The sequence below is a fragment of the Orbicella franksi genome, chromosome 8 (genome assembly GCF_964199315.1).
Source record: "Orbicella franksi chromosome 8, jaOrbFran1.1, whole genome shotgun sequence".
NCBI classification, from domain to species: Eukaryota; Metazoa; Cnidaria; class Anthozoa; order Scleractinia; family Merulinidae; genus Orbicella; species Orbicella franksi.
Genome location: NC_138152.1, coordinates 16,504,079 through 16,521,971, shown reverse-complemented (window position 1 = coordinate 16,521,971; position 17,893 = coordinate 16,504,079). Strand labels below are relative to the sequence as shown.

At 39.1% G+C, this 17,893-nt stretch overlaps 1 protein-coding gene across 1 annotated transcript in view; it reads right to left on the bottom strand.

Moving 5' to 3' along the window:
* Window positions 1-15,528, bottom strand: part of LOC145494859 (peroxisomal acyl-coenzyme A oxidase 1-like) — a 17,736-nt gene extending 2,208 nt beyond the window's left edge. Inside the window, exons 1-16 of the mRNA XM_081474425.1 lie at window positions 14,816-15,528; window positions 13,811-13,970; window positions 12,822-12,882; window positions 11,489-11,582; window positions 7,766-7,873; window positions 7,023-7,142; window positions 5,820-5,941; window positions 5,121-5,290; window positions 4,519-4,681; window positions 3,886-4,076; window positions 3,510-3,668; window positions 3,121-3,226; window positions 2,387-2,536; window positions 1,819-1,889; window positions 1,080-1,215; window positions 1-156 (exon numbers count right to left, since the gene is read on the bottom strand). The exon at window positions 1-156 is cut by the window's left edge and continues 2,208 nt beyond it. Coding sequence (XP_081330551.1) covers window positions 94-156; window positions 1,080-1,215; window positions 1,819-1,889; window positions 2,387-2,536; window positions 3,121-3,226; window positions 3,510-3,668; window positions 3,886-4,076; window positions 4,519-4,681; window positions 5,121-5,290; window positions 5,820-5,941; window positions 7,023-7,142; window positions 7,766-7,873; window positions 11,489-11,582; window positions 12,822-12,882; window positions 13,811-13,970; window positions 14,816-14,945 — 2,004 coding nt within the window. The 5' untranslated portion in view covers window positions 14,946-15,528 and the 3' untranslated portion in view covers window positions 1-93. The remainder of the gene's footprint in view (window positions 157-1,079; window positions 1,216-1,818; window positions 1,890-2,386; window positions 2,537-3,120; window positions 3,227-3,509; window positions 3,669-3,885; window positions 4,077-4,518; window positions 4,682-5,120; window positions 5,291-5,819; window positions 5,942-7,022; window positions 7,143-7,765; window positions 7,874-11,488; window positions 11,583-12,821; window positions 12,883-13,810; window positions 13,971-14,815) is intronic.
* Between the last annotated feature and the right edge of the window lie 2,365 nt (window positions 15,529-17,893).

The following is a 17,893-nucleotide window of genomic DNA, read 5'->3' as shown; positions in this document are numbered from 1 at the left end:
GGGGAGCTCAAAATTTAACCGTTCTGTTCATTTTCATTCAAACGTTTTTAAATTAGGTGACAAGCAGTTCTTTCGTAAGTGTGACTTTCCTATCTACAACTTGGCTTTGTTGCTGTTCATTAATGGTCGCAGGTACTTTGGGTAACCTGGCTGAACCTGAAATGAAAACACGTTTGTCGCATTAAAATCAAACACGAAGAAATCTTGTGATAGAAACCTTATAATATCGCCAAGTTCCAGTGTTGAGCCCATGTTAGAGTTTGTACAACTCACTAAGGGCCTTTAGCTTGACTTTTAATAGGGAGAGGGGGGACGGGGGGAATTACTTCAGGATGGGAAGGGATAGGCTTTTCAAAAGTATATGGGTGGAGGACCAGTAGCTCATAGCTGCCAGTGGTTAATTCCGGTTTTTTTCTTCCCTAGCCTGCGTTGCAGCCGCACGTGTCACAAACTCCCCGATATCGGTTTAGACTGTCTGCGACGCAGGTTATTCTTCCCTTAAGTCGGATGCGTGCACTAGCCATCAGGGCACCACAGGTCCCACCCTCCCTAGTGGTAACCATCTACGATCTCGTCCCTGTTAACGCCTATTCAATGCAGCCGAAACTAGTTTTCTCAAGTTCGGATTTCAAACTGATTCTTAACATAAATATATGACTGGATCTATGAAAACTGTGTTATTGAAAATTACGTTCCTTTACACCAAGTGAGCAACAGACTTTGATTTTACGACTTTTAAAGGCCTAAAAATCATTCTAACAATGAAAAAAGGAAAGGAAAAATTTACATCGTCTACTTCGGAGACGCTTGAGCAGGGTGAGATTTTTATTAACACCGTTTTCATAAATCGAGCATACATTATCAGGGGCGTAGCCAGGATTTTTCAAAGGGGATGGGGGGGGGGGGGGGGGCTAAACTGTGTCGACGTGAGGGTACTCACCAGATTGTCATGTCGTTTTACACAACCTAGCTGTTGTAGGTTGTTTACTTAAAAAAAGCTTACAAAAGTGGGAGGGAGGTCTCGGGCACCCCATGACCCCCCTTAGTTACGCCCCTGATTATATATTAGCCAACACTACCTCATCCTTATTCAAAGCTGATCTCTGAGCCCATCTAAAAAGGGCTTCATATACGTTGCCATCGTAGCGTCCAAGCGGTGAGTTGAGTACGTAATCTGAATGATCAAAGGCGTCTACCAGACACACTGCTTCAGGTCTGTACGTTCAAATAACAACGACATTTAAACCATTTCGTGTGAGCAACACAAACTGGTACGTCTTAGTTCAGGTGCACATGTCACCCTTGAATGTTTATGTTAAGGCTACAAGGGATAGAAAGGTCACTAAACCAGAACCAGAGTAGATTATTAGTTAGTGTGCTCGTCTCCGGATCGAGCGGTACGGGTCAGAGCCCTGGTGCCCGGGGACATGGTGTTGTATACCCATGTGTATAAAAGAGTACAGGCGAATTAAATGCTGGGGGTAACTCTGCGATGAACTAGCATCCCATCCGGGATGGAGAAGAAATACTCCTAGACGCTTCATGATACAAAACCGAGATAAGCTCCGGCCTGATGGGCCACTTGGCTCGTATGCAGACTTTTTCTTCAACTGTCATCAACTCGTACCCGTGCGTGGTCAAACGCTTTGCTAAGATGTACATGAGAGTTGACATCATACCCCTGTAAGTGATCCTCATCAATGTTTGCTAGTTGGGACCGAGGAGGGCCAAGCAACATGGTCAGAATAAAAACATTTTCTATCATGAAAAACAATCTAGGTAATTTGTAATTATTTTTTTCAAATAAGAACTACAAACCTTAGTTTTTCCATCAAGCTATACACTTGTTGTCGTATGCTTTGAATCTGTTCGCAATTCAGAACTCCAGCCTATAAGAAGAAATGAAAGAGCGCACGTGGAATTCTCTACAAATGAAATGGCTATCTTACAAAATGGAACGCGTTGATCCCTTCCCATGATTCCCTTTGCTGTTTTCTTGTATTTCTAGTAATAATCGTTAGGAGAATTACGCAGTACATCGAGCCAGTATCGTTTCCTAACAACTGTTGTATAGCCACTCCATTACATCTTCGGCAATCTGTAACCCTTAAAGAAGCTACGTCAAGGTTTGCGCATCTTGAAAAGTTTAGCCTACATTTTTTTCAAGTTCGTCGATTGCAAATATCCGTGTTAATCTTCTCCATCCTTGTTACTTTATGGTTTATTATTATCTCTTTGGTGTTTTTCTGTTTTAGTTTAATACTATTTTCAGGTTTCCTTCAATTTAAGGTTATTTTGTAAGCGGCCAAATAACCCAAAATGCTGCAGTGACTGAGCTCCGTTAAGATGATCTTTATGAAAATATGGATTAAAAATTTTTTCTTACCTCAAGAAAACTGCCTGAATTCTCAGCGATGCAATACTGGACAAATAAATCCGTCAGAGATTTGAGTACCCTGCGCAAACTTGAGCTCACGCCAGACAGCATCTCCATTGATTCCAGTACGCATAACACCATAACATAGTTACTGTAGTCCTGGAAATGAAATACGCGTTAAGCTGTCTGTTGTTTACGTTCAAGCCAACAACTTGCCGAGAAAAATGAGACCTCAGAATAGGCGTCTTGGATCTAACTTTTTGCGAACTTGTGGTTCGAAATAAAGTATTAGTAAATTTACTTAAGTTGAATTTACTAACTGGTAACACTGACACTAAACAATAGGGGCTCAGATGGGTCTAAATACCGGTAACAAAACATTGGGTCATCACCCACACGATTAAACACACCGGGCTTCCGCCGCGTAGACTCTTTAAAGCCTCTCTCCCTCGTCAAGTCTCCTGTTTTGCGCTGGTGATCAGTTCTCTCGCGATTCTATCCTCGTCGCATCCCATCACACCCAGCGCACCCTGCAATACTAGTACCCAGTCCTTCCTTAACCGAACACCACGCAAAATAACAAGTCAAGGTGGACTGGTACGAATTGCTTTGTTTTGGAAGTCCCACCGTGCAACTTGCGTCCCAGCATGTGTGATATTGCACCATGTGACCAGATCGTTCAAAGGGCCTATTTCGTACTCATTTCGTTTCAATTCTTTACAAAATCTGTCAGCAAGATTTACCTTTGCACAACGTATCAAGTCTACGGACACTTCATTCCAAGCATCAGCAGAATCCATTCCAGAAAAGATTCTGCTCTGCAATCTCTCTGCCACAGCCATAACCTCGCTGTGGATTTACAAAATTAAAACAATCCACTCTCAGTTAACCCATAAACGTCAAGATACACAGATACAAACATCTCCAGACATTTTAAAACATTTCAGTATCTTCGTATTAATATAAGTTACTTGCATGTGAAGTATTAGCAGTCATTGTAATTATTTAGACAAGCTAATGTTAGTAGGATAGTTTTAATGAAAGTTATGTGTTTGTTAAGTTTTTTTTGTATGTTTATTTGTGCGTGTGCAAAAATCTGAAAAAAAAGAAGCCATTTTACAGAATTGCACACCTTGATGTTCTATCCTGGTAAATTTTCCTTTGCACTTGAGGATCCAAGAATTCTTCACCTCTTGTTACTGGACACAATTCTGGTTTCCGTGACAAGAATGAAAGTGACAAGGGAGGTGTCTTACCCTGTTTAACTTGTGAAGTACATTTCATAAGATACCTGTTGACAAAACAAGTCACGACAAACTCATATGTTCATTTGCACAACGAAAACCCATGGCGTCCGTACATAACATCAGAACGGGATATCGAAACGTTTGAACAGCTTGGGTCTATGGCTAGGTTCCACAGCAAGTAGCCGTTACCCTTTGAATAATTTTCTATCTCTGCGTATTTGCCAATCGCGACTAATAGCAATATATAATCGAGTTGCTTACCTAGCTACTTGTAGAAAGAGAACATCGTTATCTCCTTCATAAGTACAAGCAGCATTTAGTAATGTATACAATTCTGGAAGAGCGCTGCACAGTAAGTAGCCATGTCCACCACAAGCAAGCCGACATGTCTCAGCATGGCGCATTGATGTTGATGTACAGAACGCTTTGAGACCACTGGTAATAGCATGCACCTACGGGCAAGATAAGTAGCATTAGAATCCGAGGCGTGCCATTAGGTGTGGCGGCGTATTATTAAAGGGTCGGCACTGTAACCGTATTGCTATAGTTTCACCTTCAACACACACACACAAAAATCGAGGGAAAAAAATCCTTTTAAAACTTCCAAGGTTACAGGAGAAGGACGATAGTAATAGTTTCAATTTGATGTTTGGGACAGGACTAGCAATTGGAGACAACCAGGAATGAATTTTGTTTTCAACAATTTGTTGCGTGCAGGATTTTTCTGAAAAAGTTGCAGGCGTGGGAACCTTCAAGTGATCAACAGGGTCAAGTTGTAATTCGATATTTTAACAAGTGTTAGCTGCAATAAAAATATTCTTTAATAGTTTAAAAAAGTAAAAGAAACTGATTATCTGCACGATTCAGTTTACTGGACATCTAATAACGCCTTACCTCTGGTAACATAGTGAAATCTCCAGCAGCAATGGACATTTGTGTTTCTTTGAACATTCTCCACACACGATCAAAAGTAAACTTTGTAGCATAAGCCATGGCTAAACCTGGTAACAGTTTGTACTGTTGGGTTTTATAGGCGATAATCTGTGCTTTCAGCTCGCTGTTGTTAAAAACAAAGGGTACTAATTAATTTCTGCATTCTCTCTTAGATCTGTTTCCCATTAATAAATAAATAAGCCGCGCAAATAGACTATATTTTGGTGAGAAAAAAGCCGAACATTTCAGAGAACAGAAGTTTGCATTGGCTACAGACCCCTTGCTACTGGAAAATGGATTAGGGGCACAAAGGCAGTCAAAATGTGTTCATCACAAAAGCAACTGTCAACTTTCTTTTAAGAAGCAAAAACCAATTTCCGTGCCGATTTTTTATCGATTTTCGCCGTTCAGAAACGCGAGCTATCTAAAGTGTCATACTATCACGGCATCCTCAAGTCTCAACCACATGAATCACATAAACCACAATCACATACATCTTTCGTTTTGCATGCGGCTGGTGTCACCACATCACACATTGGAAGCTAAAATTGAAAATAACTCGCCCTGGTTTGAGTTGACTCTGTCGCCTCACTGCACTATACCGAATGGCTATAGTTATGGCTTGAGATAGAGACCGGAAAGAACTACCAACAATGGCTGCTCGCATAAAACTCATGGTGCCATACAAAAGTTTGGTATTTGCTGGTTTGGTGAAGGTGCCATCAGGGGAAAGCTGTTGATTAATAATAGAAAATAGATTTCATACGGTATTTTATAACTATTCAATCTGGTAGTTCAGTGGAGAACGACGTGTATTCGCTGGACCCGGCGTTTAATCGACAAAGCACGTTACATTCTCTTGACGGTATCTCAAGTTTGGTCCTCGTTTTCTTTAATTGCTATCTCCTTTTCTCTTAAATACTTGCTGTAATATGCCACGTTTGATATATGAATATGGCTCAGAGGCTTTCAGGACAAAATAGCAAGTTTCTTTTCAAGTTTCTTTTGTCCCTCAATTCTCAAACTAAAAAGAAACTTGGATACAAAGAAAACACCACCAAATAAAGACGTTTGTCCTGAAAGCCTCGAAGCCATGTTAGAATTTTGATATATCGAACGTGGCCTATTATTTACTATTATGGTTCAAGAAGATTAATTTTGCCGTAGGTGGGTATATTCTCGTGTAGCAGACTTAAGAACTGGAAATGATGAATGATAATTTAAGTTCGTACGGAGAAATAGGACAAAATAAACTGCTTTACCTTTGCTAGCCCCATCAACATTTGGTTGAGTGGAATTCGTACATAGTCAAACATTAGATATCCGTTGTCAGCTCCATTAGATGTTAGGGAAAACTTTGCTCCAATGTCTCCTATTGTTATACCTACAGACACATGATTATCAAAGAGTCACGTTCAAACAACAGCTTCATCAACGGTCTAACGGGGAAAAACAATCAATAAAAGGAAATAAAAGACGAGCTAGCAGTTCCATACATGTACTTTGCCAAGGGTACACATGGCAAGTTAAGCTCTTTTCTTTTTTTCCTTTTACTTTCTTAAATTACTGTCTGATTTTTCCCGCCTTTTGGGCGTGGCCAAACGGATAGCATGTTGGACTCCAGATCGAGTGATCGCGGTTCCGGAGGTGGCTTGTGTCATCGTGTTGTGTTCTTAAAAAGACACTTGACAACATTTTTCTGGAGTTTACTCTCACAGTGCCTCTTTCCCTCCAGGTGTATAGATGAGAACTGACATATTTAGTGCTAGGGGTAACCCAGTAGAAAACCTACTATTGATGCCTCATGCTACAGAAACTGGAGGGAGGTAAGAATCAGCTTGATGGCCTCATTGGCTCAACTGCAGACGTTCTTCCTATCTTAAAGAAATGTATAGCTTTAATAGAATTATCAGTCCCCTATGGTGGGACTGGTTTATTTTGGTGTTGTTTTAATATGCTCAGAGACTTGTAATGCTCATATAGCAACTCTTAGTAGAACTTGTTTGTGCTTCATAATTACTTGTGTCTAGAGACTAGAGAGATTTACTGTATGTGATGAACAGTTTTTAAGTTCCATACACATTATATTAACCCAAACATTGTTGAAATGCAAAATTCCAGGTTGAGATACTGTACATGCAATAAGATACTCCACCCCCTCTGAAAAAAAGAAAAGCCCACCGAAAAAACAAAACTTTTTTCACTTGACTGATGGAAAACTTAATTTACTGTGGAAAATCCGTGCATAAATAAAGTTATCTTATTTATTCTCTCTTATTTGATGGCACTAGGGTAGCATTAGACTGAAAGTCATAACAGTGCCCCCCCCCCCCCCCACCCCCTTCGCACCCTTAAAACATTCTGATACTTTACTCTTCAGTTCTTCCTTGTTTATAGGACAGAGGAAAATGTCTGGAATCCAGAGTACCAATTTTACTCAATAGAAGTTTTGAAGAGTACCTTACAAGGTAGAGGCTGATGTGTCTGTCGATCCCGCAGCTGAACTATAAACATCTGTATTCCATGATCCTTTTTATCTACTATTAGCCTTGCAGGCACAACAGCAAAATTTGAAGACTTGCCCACTGAAAAAATATAACAGAATTTACATGACTAATATGTAGCTTCTCGAACAAAAGAAGCCTATAAGGAGCATCAAAAGTTTTCAAGCAACACTAGCTATTGTAGCCATCACAACATAGTTCTTTTCCCAGACTGGGAGGTCAAATCCAATTGCATTTCGCAGTTTACCAAATTAAATTCTGTAAGAAAGTTCCCATGAAAAGCTTTTTTTTCTAAAACTCTGTCAGGAAAACCCATCAAGCTTGATCTTTTGATAAAATGATGTGTGAACAAAGTGGGGTAAATGATCCTGTAATCTTGCTTAAATTTTCTTAGCAGTGGTTTGTTAAAGAAACAGAACTTATTTTTCTTATGTCCCTAATCGAGTTCTACAAACTTTTTATTTTTATTTTTATTTATTTTTTTATTTTTTTTATTATTTTTCTTTTATTGCAAAACACAGGGAAAAAAAACAACTTACAGAGTTCTACAAACTTTGGTGAATGCTTTCAATTGCTTGTTCCCATGGCATTAATTTTATTTTTCTCAAAAATTTCCCCTTGTGTTTATATTACTTGACAAAAACATGGGAAGTGCTTTCTATTTCAATCTTACAGAGCACTTATAAATTTTAAGATAAACATACTATTTCCTGGCCACCATTTACATGCTGACAGTGATGGTGAATGAATAACAAACTCTTGTGTTGTCTTATCATATGTTGCTGTTGTCTCCAAGCCACGAACAAAGGTCCCTTAAAAATAATTTTTAAAAATGTCAAACTGTGTATAATTCATCTTTTAAATTAAATGCAATCAAATTACAGTTTCATTTCATTAGGTTGGGATATCAGAGGCTAAATTACATTGGGATTGTGCAAATAGTAATTTTTATGTCTTATATAACAATATTCAAGAAATTCTGCCATGATATTGCACATGTTTTCTTGAATTACAGCATACATGGCAAGTATGACTGGATGCAATGTCATCAGCATTTTTAAACAGGAAACAAAACGCATGGCTGCGTGAACTCGGGCTTTCAATATCGCACATCTGGAGTTATCTTTAGGGGACTGCCATATTGCGATTGTCACTGTTGTCACGCAATTTCGTTATTGCTAGTCATGAATAATTCTACTTGTGTTTATTTTTGTCTGCTGAGTATAATGAATGTTGTTATGGTACTGGAAAACAATCAAAATAATATATTACCATATAGGAGTAGGTTCCTACAAATGCCAAAGGTTGAAATACAGGGACTTTTCAATTACTTTGAAGGCCAAGTTTTAGAAAATTGAAGGACCGCTTTTGGAATGGTTTGCATAAGCAATTTTATAATTATTTGATATTATTTCTCAGCTTTTCCATGAAAGTACTGTAATTTTCAACTTGAAGATTGTTTAAGGAAAAGCATTGCTAAAATCAAGTCCTAGTCCTCAAATTCAGGTACTTTCAAGACCTTGAATTTTTTTATGTTTAAATTCAAGCATCTTCAAGGACTTTCAAGGTTTTTACAAACCCTGAGTAGGTAATGTATTTGCCTTAAATTGCAAGGACAAGGCAATTTTTTAATCTATTATTGGTGTTGAGTCATAGTTTGTTGCTAAATGTTGACCCAAAGGGAGTTGTCAGAAATCAGTAGATTAAAGTAATAGTACTGTTTAATGGTTCATAATTATTGTTTTTAATAGAAAAATCCCTGAAACTACTGCAACATTATATAGCTAGAGTGAGAGCCCTTGGCAGAGCATGAATTTTGGGAATTATGTATAACAAAACTGTAACAAAACGATGGAAATGTCTCAATATTTGGAATCAATGTTGTGTTGTTTTCCTGTGTATTGACCGGAGACAACGACAAATACGTCTAACGGAGGAACAATTCACAAGTTATAACATGAGGTTCAATGTTCTTTGTTCAGTTTCTTGGATGATCTGTTCTTGTTTATATTTTGATTAACATTTTTGCAGTTACAGAATGTAACCCACGTAAAACAAAAGTACACCTATACTAGTATAATTATATTATCATTGTCACCAAGGGAAATGTTCATGTGGGCAGTGATTTGTTATTGTTGAGTTATGTTATATAATAGGGGGATCTCCTTAGAAAACCTTGTATGAGCTTGCTGGGATCTCCTGCTACTCTAAAATGTTATTTATTATATATCACACTGTTGTAATAGATGAGTGGCAAATAAATTTGAAGTTGAAGTTGTCTCTTCATTCGATCTTGTTCTTTTGTAGGATGACATATAGTACTGTGAAATTGTCGTCATATGCGACCACAAAGTTGTCAAAAGGGTATTATTTTGAACTTTAACAATTTTAACCCCTTTCAACTCAAATATATCATTGTTATGTATACTCTGGAAAATAATGTACTAAGCTATTCAGTGATGATACTTCAAGCAGCACACATGTACCTTGAGAATGGCTTCTACCATAAATATCCCTTGCATGAGAATCAAATATTTTCAAGCCCATATTGTCATTACAATAGATAGCCACTGCAGTACAGCCTATTGTCAATACAAAATTGTTGAAATTTTTGGATATAAGTGATTGAAAGGCTCTATCTAAGGAGGTACAGTACTGATATCCTTCTGCTGTAGTTTCTTGATGAATAGTACCAGTGTAGGTTTCACTGTATTGAAGTTCATAGTCAGTCTCGAACACATTTAAAAGTGTGGGTAATTCGGTCTGCATTAAAAATGATTGTGTGGTTAACTGAGACAAACTTGAATACAACCTGATTTCCAATATTCATTATTGACACCAGATCATTAGCAGAATTGATTCCTTGTTTGTTATTGTAAATCAAAGAGCATAAACTCATTGCAACACATTGTTGTCCTGAACTTTGTCCAAATACCAACTCATTAGCTTGGCTATATGGTGCCATTATTGTTTTGCTAGGGTCAATGTACATTGGAGTAGGACCAGGGTTTTTCTCTATATCTGAACTCAGTTGAAATTTACAATACACTGTAGTTTGATAAGTGTGTCTGACTCTTATAAAAACACATGGGTCTATTACAAGAAAACATTGATAAATACCGACTTGCTCTATACTTCAATTTAATTATCCTTTGATACACCCCCACAGAACAATTCAACAAATACTTCTTCTCATGTTGTGCAACTTTATTTAATCTTACCCTCTTCGTATGAAGCTTACAAACATTCTTTGTAACTCTTCTGACCTTCACATAATGACGTAGCCAAGAGGACTTCAGTATGCTTAGACGAATACGCTCATAAACAAATTCCTTCAGTCTCCTGCCCTTTCTTCTGAGATGTTTCAGAGTAGCTTCTGGTATTCTACTGGGTTCTCGATCATGTCTAAATACACGGTTGTGTTTATATCTAAACATAATATGAGATAGCTCATTTGATATAGCTGGTTTCGCTTCATATTTCTCGATAGAAGGTTCACTCGTAAAGGATTGCTCGTAAATTGATCTCTCGTAAAGTTCGGGGACCGACCCGTTCCCAAAACGCTCCACAAGTTTCAGTGTGGGTCTACCGCGAACGGTGTGTGACTTTGCATGTACATTGAGCATAACAGCCATCGAATTTCTTTCGCTTTCATCAAGCAAGGAATTTTCTACGAAGGCGGCCGTTGCTTTAAGCCATACTCTCTAGGGTTCATTCTACGCATGCACATACACTTCAAGCACGCGCTGTAGTTGAACTGCGTTTTGTGACTGAACGCAAAAAAAAACAAATGGAGCCGAATTTATACCTCGGGCGTTTCCTTTGGAAAGCCTGAGTAATTATATCTTTGTCACATCAACATGCCTCATGCCCAACCCTATCCAATTTCCCCATGTTCTGATAACAATTCCTGCATACTTACAGTGCAGAAAGGGCTTCAGCAACAACCTCCTGGGTGCATTGTACCCTCTCTCCATGTTACACTATCTGCTTGCTACAATACCACTCCAGTACTATAGGCCTGCAATACGTACAAAGGGCTACAGCTACATCTTCCTGGATGCATTGTACCCTCTCTTCATATTACACTATCTGCTTGCTACAATAACACTCCAGTACTATAGGCCTGCAATGTATACACAGGGCTACAGCTACATCTTCCTGGATGCATTGTACCCTCTCTTCATATTACACTATCTGCTTGCTAGAATAACACTCCAGTACTATAGGCCTGCAATGCGTACAAAGGGCTACAGTTACAACTTCCTGCATGCATTGTACCCTCTCTTCGTATTACACTATCTGCTTGCTAGAATAACACTCCAGTACTATAGGCCTGCAATGTGTACAGAGGGTTATAGCTACAACCTCCTGGGTGCATTGTACCCTTCAAAGATATAAAAATGCCTCTAATGAGTTTAACTTACCATGTCCTAGTTCAGTCTGTGCATAAGTTCCAATGATCTGATAAGACTCTGCAAGAGACAGCCACTTGGCTTTTTGTTCTTCAGTTCCCTGACCCTAAACAGATTAGAGAACTGTGACTGATAAGGACAGTGTATTTGCAAACCTTAAGCCAACAACTTTCCTGCTGGGGTCAAGCAGACACACACGTAAGAGTATATTGATTTTATTAAAACCCATAGATTTTTTAGGATCACTCTGGGAGACTGACTATTGGCAACTGATCCCAGCTCTTTTGACTGCACTTTGCCTTCTGTCAAAGGATAGATAGCAGAGCTAGATTCTGCTGAAAAGGGCCGTACAGGGGTATTCTCGTGATGCGTGATTAGCTGATTTTATTTTCCGTAAAACGTGAATTTAGAAAATTATTCTTTGTGACTCGTGACCTGAAGGTTTTGCATGACCCATGAAGAACCTGAAATATTAACCGATATTCGTGATTTTACCGCTCTATTCTACACGATTTTGAGACGTAAGTCCTCCGAATGGTTAGAGTCGTCTACTGGGAGTGACTTAGGGTGCGTTCCTTTGGGATGATCTGGATCAGGATCAGTAATCCAAGATCACTTGGATCATGGTGCATCAAAGGAGCCGATGAATCCACTCTGGTCACGGATTCATCGGTTCCTTTGATGAACCATGATCTGAGTGATCCTGGATCACTGATCCTGATCCAGATCACCCCAAAGGAACGCATCCTTAGGTATGCGATTTTCAATGGGGAACCTTGACTTAGCCATTTGCGATTTTGCTTTCTTCGAACACTGTTTCTTGTGTAAGAACAGGTTGTTAAAAAGAGAATCTTACTTGCTTATTTTGGTGATTCATGAAAAAAAATTTTTATATTCGTGATCCGTGATCCTCTATTTTTTCCGTTTGTGAACTGTGCCAGAGACCCCGCCCTGTACGACCCTCACTGAACAGTGCTAGTGCTAAACGGAAATTATTCAAGTATAATAAGTTATTACTAATTAAATTGTTTCAAATAAGCAACTGGCATGCATGGTTTATCACTAATGAAAACATATTAAATAATAAAGTCCTTGTTCCCTCTGGCAAAGATGGCTTCAGGCTTCATCCCTTGCCAGCTGCGAATTGGTTTTGAATAAATTATTTTCCACTAAGACAAAATATATTCAATATTTCACTCTAGATGAAGAGTCTATTTTGAATCAGTACCATTAATAGTTTGCAATAAATATAAAATTTTACTGTATGGTGCTCTCAAAATGATGACCAAAAAAATATGCAATGCATATGACTAGCCATTCAAATACTTTTAAAATATTTTGTTACCTCTATGGTGGGAATGAACATTGCTGTACTCAGGTCATATGGAAGTGAGGCTCCTGCACACCTGAATTAAGAGAATCCATCACAGTGTCAGGCCTGGGCCGAATTTTACCAAAGCCAGTTAATGCTGACTTGCAGGCTGGACCACTGCCCCGGTGGAGGGTACTCCTGTATATAAGCTATATGTATGTGCTAAGGTGGATACAGGATTTTAGAGAAAGGGGTTTGAGAAGATAAGATCCACCCCACCCTCCCAGTAAAGGGTCTGGAGTCTGGGAGCATCCTCCCCCAGAAAATTATTAAAATTGAGGTCCTCAGGAATGGGATTGACAGCACTCTTGGGCCAAGTTAACATGTTATTGTGTCTCATTTTTTTTTAATTTAGGGGGTTTGACCGCACCCCTTAAACTCGCTAGATCTGCCCCAGATATGGGTATGTGCTGAGCACTGTAATTAAAGGGTACATGGTTTCTAGGCAGTTTAGTCTGGCATTGGGTATAGAAATCAGACAGTTTGGACTAGAATAGGGTGCATTTTTTAATACTGCAAAAGTGGCCAGTGTATATTTAGTCTAGGACAGGGTTCTTTACCTGCTTTTCTATAATAGAAAGAATTTCGAAAGTTGGAGTCATTTTGTAGTAAGATATTAGTTTAGTTAGCATATGTTGGACCACAATAGTGATAAAGCTTCTGCATTGAAATAGCTAGTCTGGGATAAGGTAGGGGTTTTTGGTACCTAGTCATAAGTCTAGAATAGGGTTGCAAAAGCAAGTCGATCATGGCCTAAGTACGTGTATAATTAGTATATAGTAAAGGATTCAGTGTCCAAGCAGAACACATGTACCCACAGATTCATCCGTTTCAAGTAGATTGGTGGCCATCAACATAATTCACTTGTCCTGGCCCACTTAACACCCACCACTGAACATTAAGGTCAGACCCCCATCCCCCCCTAAAAGACCACTGTAACAAAAGTACACTCCAACCAGCACCTTTTCAAAATGACAACCTCTTCTGGATCAGTAATCTGATGCTCCTTAATCAGTTCAACCATTCGTAATCCTCTCTGTAAGGCCCTCTCATAGCTATGCTTACGGTCCAAAACATAAGCATCTTCTTTACTAAAGACAGGATCCTTCACTAAAAGTGATTCTTCAAATATTAAAAAAAAAGACAAGGAAAAAACATTATTAAATAAACTAAGGGAAAATTGCCGTGACATTTTCATCCTAGGATACCTGCCAAGATTTCCTGAGTTACATATATGTGTGTGAGAGTTTTTTTGATTTTCAAAGAGGTTCCAACTACATATTTCTTCATACTGCTGAAGAATTCTGAACTAAATTGATGTAATGTTTCAGCAACTTTATGAATGTTGCCAAAGATTTCTGAGGATATTCTGACTGTTCCAGAATGTTGCCAAAGACAGAATTGTTGTTTCATCTCCCTCGGGCTGTCAATTAGTAATAAATTATTATATTATATATACTTTTTATTTACATTTAACTCAAGGGAAAGTCTGCGACAAGTTTGCCAGAGTCTGTGCTTAAACAACTCTGCGAGAATGCCGTGAGAACTCTGAACATGTGCTCAATTTAACTGGCTTTCCCTTCCTGACCCCCTCCCCATAGTTATTGTGATGTTAAGTGTAGCATCTGGTTCTAGAGTTTATTTTCAATCATGGATTAAAGGGCCTGTGTGTTAGTCCTTATCCTCTCGCCATCTATCCCTCTACCTCATCCCTCTTATTGTAAAGTCTCTCTGTCAATGGTGGTTAATTGCCCGGGGTTAATTGACATTCATCAGTTTCAAGTACACTAAGGGTTGTCAGCATAATTCATGTGTCGCAGATTGTCCTGTTTTGTCACGAATAGGTAAACGAAATCCCTAGTAAGGCTCTGTCCTATTCGAAACACTAGCCTTCTTTCATTGATCTCTTGTACAGCTGTATAACCATCAAAATCAACAGTCACGTTATGCTTATAAACTAAGTTTACCAAGGAATCTCTTCCTCTCCGTCTTCTGTCGTCCTCCATGAAGCAGGTAAGTCAGTTCTGTTGTGTCAAATGAAGCTTTCCCTCGCTCTTTGGCTAAGTCAGGATTCACTTTGGTAGCATAAGATTTCATTTTGTTATAAATCGCGACCTAACTCGCAAATTTTTAGGCTGACATTAGGGAGATATTAGGTGCTAATGTGCAGTGCATGACCCAGCGATGACTCCGCACGACATTCCCGTCCCCAGAGGCCGCACTCGATTTGGTCAGCACCAAGAATCACGACCTCTTGACAGGTGACATCACAGGTCATCCAATGTAAGAGTTTGTATGGAGAACTGTACGGGTCCGCAAATGATCCCAGGACCGCAAATGATCCCGGACCGTAAATGATCCCCAAATTGGACAGCAAATGATCCCGGACCGGAAATGATCACCGACAGGGACCGCAAATGATCCCGTCTAAAAAATAAGGAATGGCGTGCATGGTGGGATGGTGTGGATTATGAATTGGCGTACGTGAATACCGATTATAATTATAATGGCTTACAAGTTGCTTTTTTTTTCATAATTCAATGAAATTTTGTTGCTAACTACGATGTTACGAAAATCACCACTCAATCATCAAAACACGATTTGGCTTGCATTTCTTTGCAATTCTCAGTAAAATTATGATCAGTGCATACGCTACATATCCTCTTTTGTTAAACATTGATATTTCGGTGCTACAGTTAACACCACTCGTCTAAAGTTTAAACTAAAATCTAACCATGAAGCAACTATTACAGAAGACGCTGTCGCCTGAGTAGACCCACAAGCCTACAACGCTTCATCACTTTGTAAAACACCTAGTGTGTAGCACTGGAAATTTGAACAAATTTATTTCGTAATTTTTCCTTGGTCGTATTTTGGCTTTAATTCTTCGGAAATGACTACTTGAATATTCTAAGAAGCCAAAATTCCAAGCTATAGTTATGAAGTTCAGCTGCATGACCAAGCAAGGCCAAGGCTTGAGCTTCGTTTTGACAAGTTAGCTGTTTGATAGATGTTTGATACTATCGCCACCGGGATTTCGAGAATGTTTACAAGTATGTGTTTTTCTAAGACTTCTATCGATAGATCGTCTTCACGTGACGTGTTTTTATCCTCATCAGGCATAAGAGGCGGTATATTTATATCTGTTTACAATTAGCGTGCTTCGTTTGGAAACCAGAGCATTTTGAATTTCAGGGTTATGGACGTTGCGTGACACAAGGCTACCGGGATCGAGTTTGTTGAAAAATATATACTTATCTCACGATTTTGAGCCTTTTTAGAAGTTAGAGCATTAAAAAAAGTGCTTATGTAAATAACTGTTCGTTTAGTACTGATAATCAGTCGCCTAGAAAGCAAAGTAAGTTCCAGATGTTTACACTATATTCCGGCCGCCATATTGGTGTACCACGGATGTACACCATCATGGCGTTTTCTTACTGGGCTCTGCCGTAAATTTCTGGGAAACATTTACGACGAATATCTGAAGTTTGGGGAAACGCACAGGCCTAAAACTTGGAGAAGTGTTTTATTTAGTTATCTTCTATAGCGTACATCACAATTTCTTAGCTTTTTCCATTGGTTGGTTTTCGATTTACAATTTTTTTTTTATTGCGTGACAGTGAAAACGATCTGTACCCTTCGAAGAACAAAACAGCAACTGTGGAATATTTTTTTGTAAAATGATAAAACATGTTTTTAGTTCATAATTTTTGCTCATGTTCTCACCTTCCTCTGATATAAATCCATGCCATTACTTATTTTTTGATCGGGATCATTGGCGGTCCAATGTGGGGATCATTTCCGGTCCGGGATCATTTGCGGTTCAATTTGGGGATCATTTGCGGTCCTGGGATCATTTGCGGACCCGTACAGAACTCTGGCTAAAATATAAGAGTTTGTATGGAGATTAGGATTTGACATTAAATTCGTTCAATGTTTGGGCAATTTACCGAATAAAGACTCTTGAACGTTCCATGGTGTCATTTTTTCTCATCTTGGAGAGTTTAAACGAGATTTGAGCGAATTTTGAAAAATTTGTCCAACGCTAATACGGTGAAAACTGAATGTGTGCTTCATTGGATTGTAGAGAGGGAAACTACAGGCCTTACCTTGTGAGTTCAGCGAGAAATATTGTGAGTAAATGCTATTTTTTGTGCAAATTTGACTTGTTTCCGAAGAGTGTTTAGTCGTCAAACTGGCCGAAGATTCCTACCTTGTCTCTTATTAAAACAACGTTGGACAAATTTTTTAAAATTCGCTCAAATCTCGTTTGAACTCTCATGATGAGGAAAAATGACACCATTGGACGTTCAAGAGTCTTTATTCGGTAAATTACCCATACATTGCACGAATTTAATGTCAACTCCTAATCTCCATACAGACTCTTATATTTTTAACCAAAGTTCTCCATACAAACTCTTATATTACGCTTGCGTGACCTGTGCTGAGATTCCGGCTCCTATTGGCTTTGCAAACACAATAGAATGAGACCGGAACCAATCAGATTTGTCAGACTTGACTCTGAGCATACGCATCACTCTCCGGTGTTGGAACCGGCCAGAGGTCGTGATTCTTGGTGCTGACCAAAAGGCGCGCGGCCTCTGGGGACGAGAATGCCCGCACGATTGTTGCATAACCTCTGTTCATAGTAAGAATATGTGTAGAAAACAGCGCTGCAATCACAAGGTATTTTGCTACGGCTTTTCCGGTGCGAAAACTTTTCGGCACCTTCGAGAAACAGGCCCAGGTCCCCTCGGTCATTTTCAAGATGGTGCAAGGGTCGTGCAAGCCCGGGGACCCGTTTCTGGAAGGTCCCGAAAAGCCATAGCAAAATCTCAAACCTTATTACCACAGAACTGTTTTATTCACGTATTCTTAATACGAACAGAGGTTCCCCTCATACAAGAAGTTTCACGCGTATACACCTCTCTGTCTTAAAATACCGATTAAATAAAAATGGCTTTTCGGGCCCAAAAAGTTTCCGGAGCTTTCGAGAAACGGGCCCCAGGGGTGAAAGGTCATGATTCGTGAAATTTTTTTCTTTC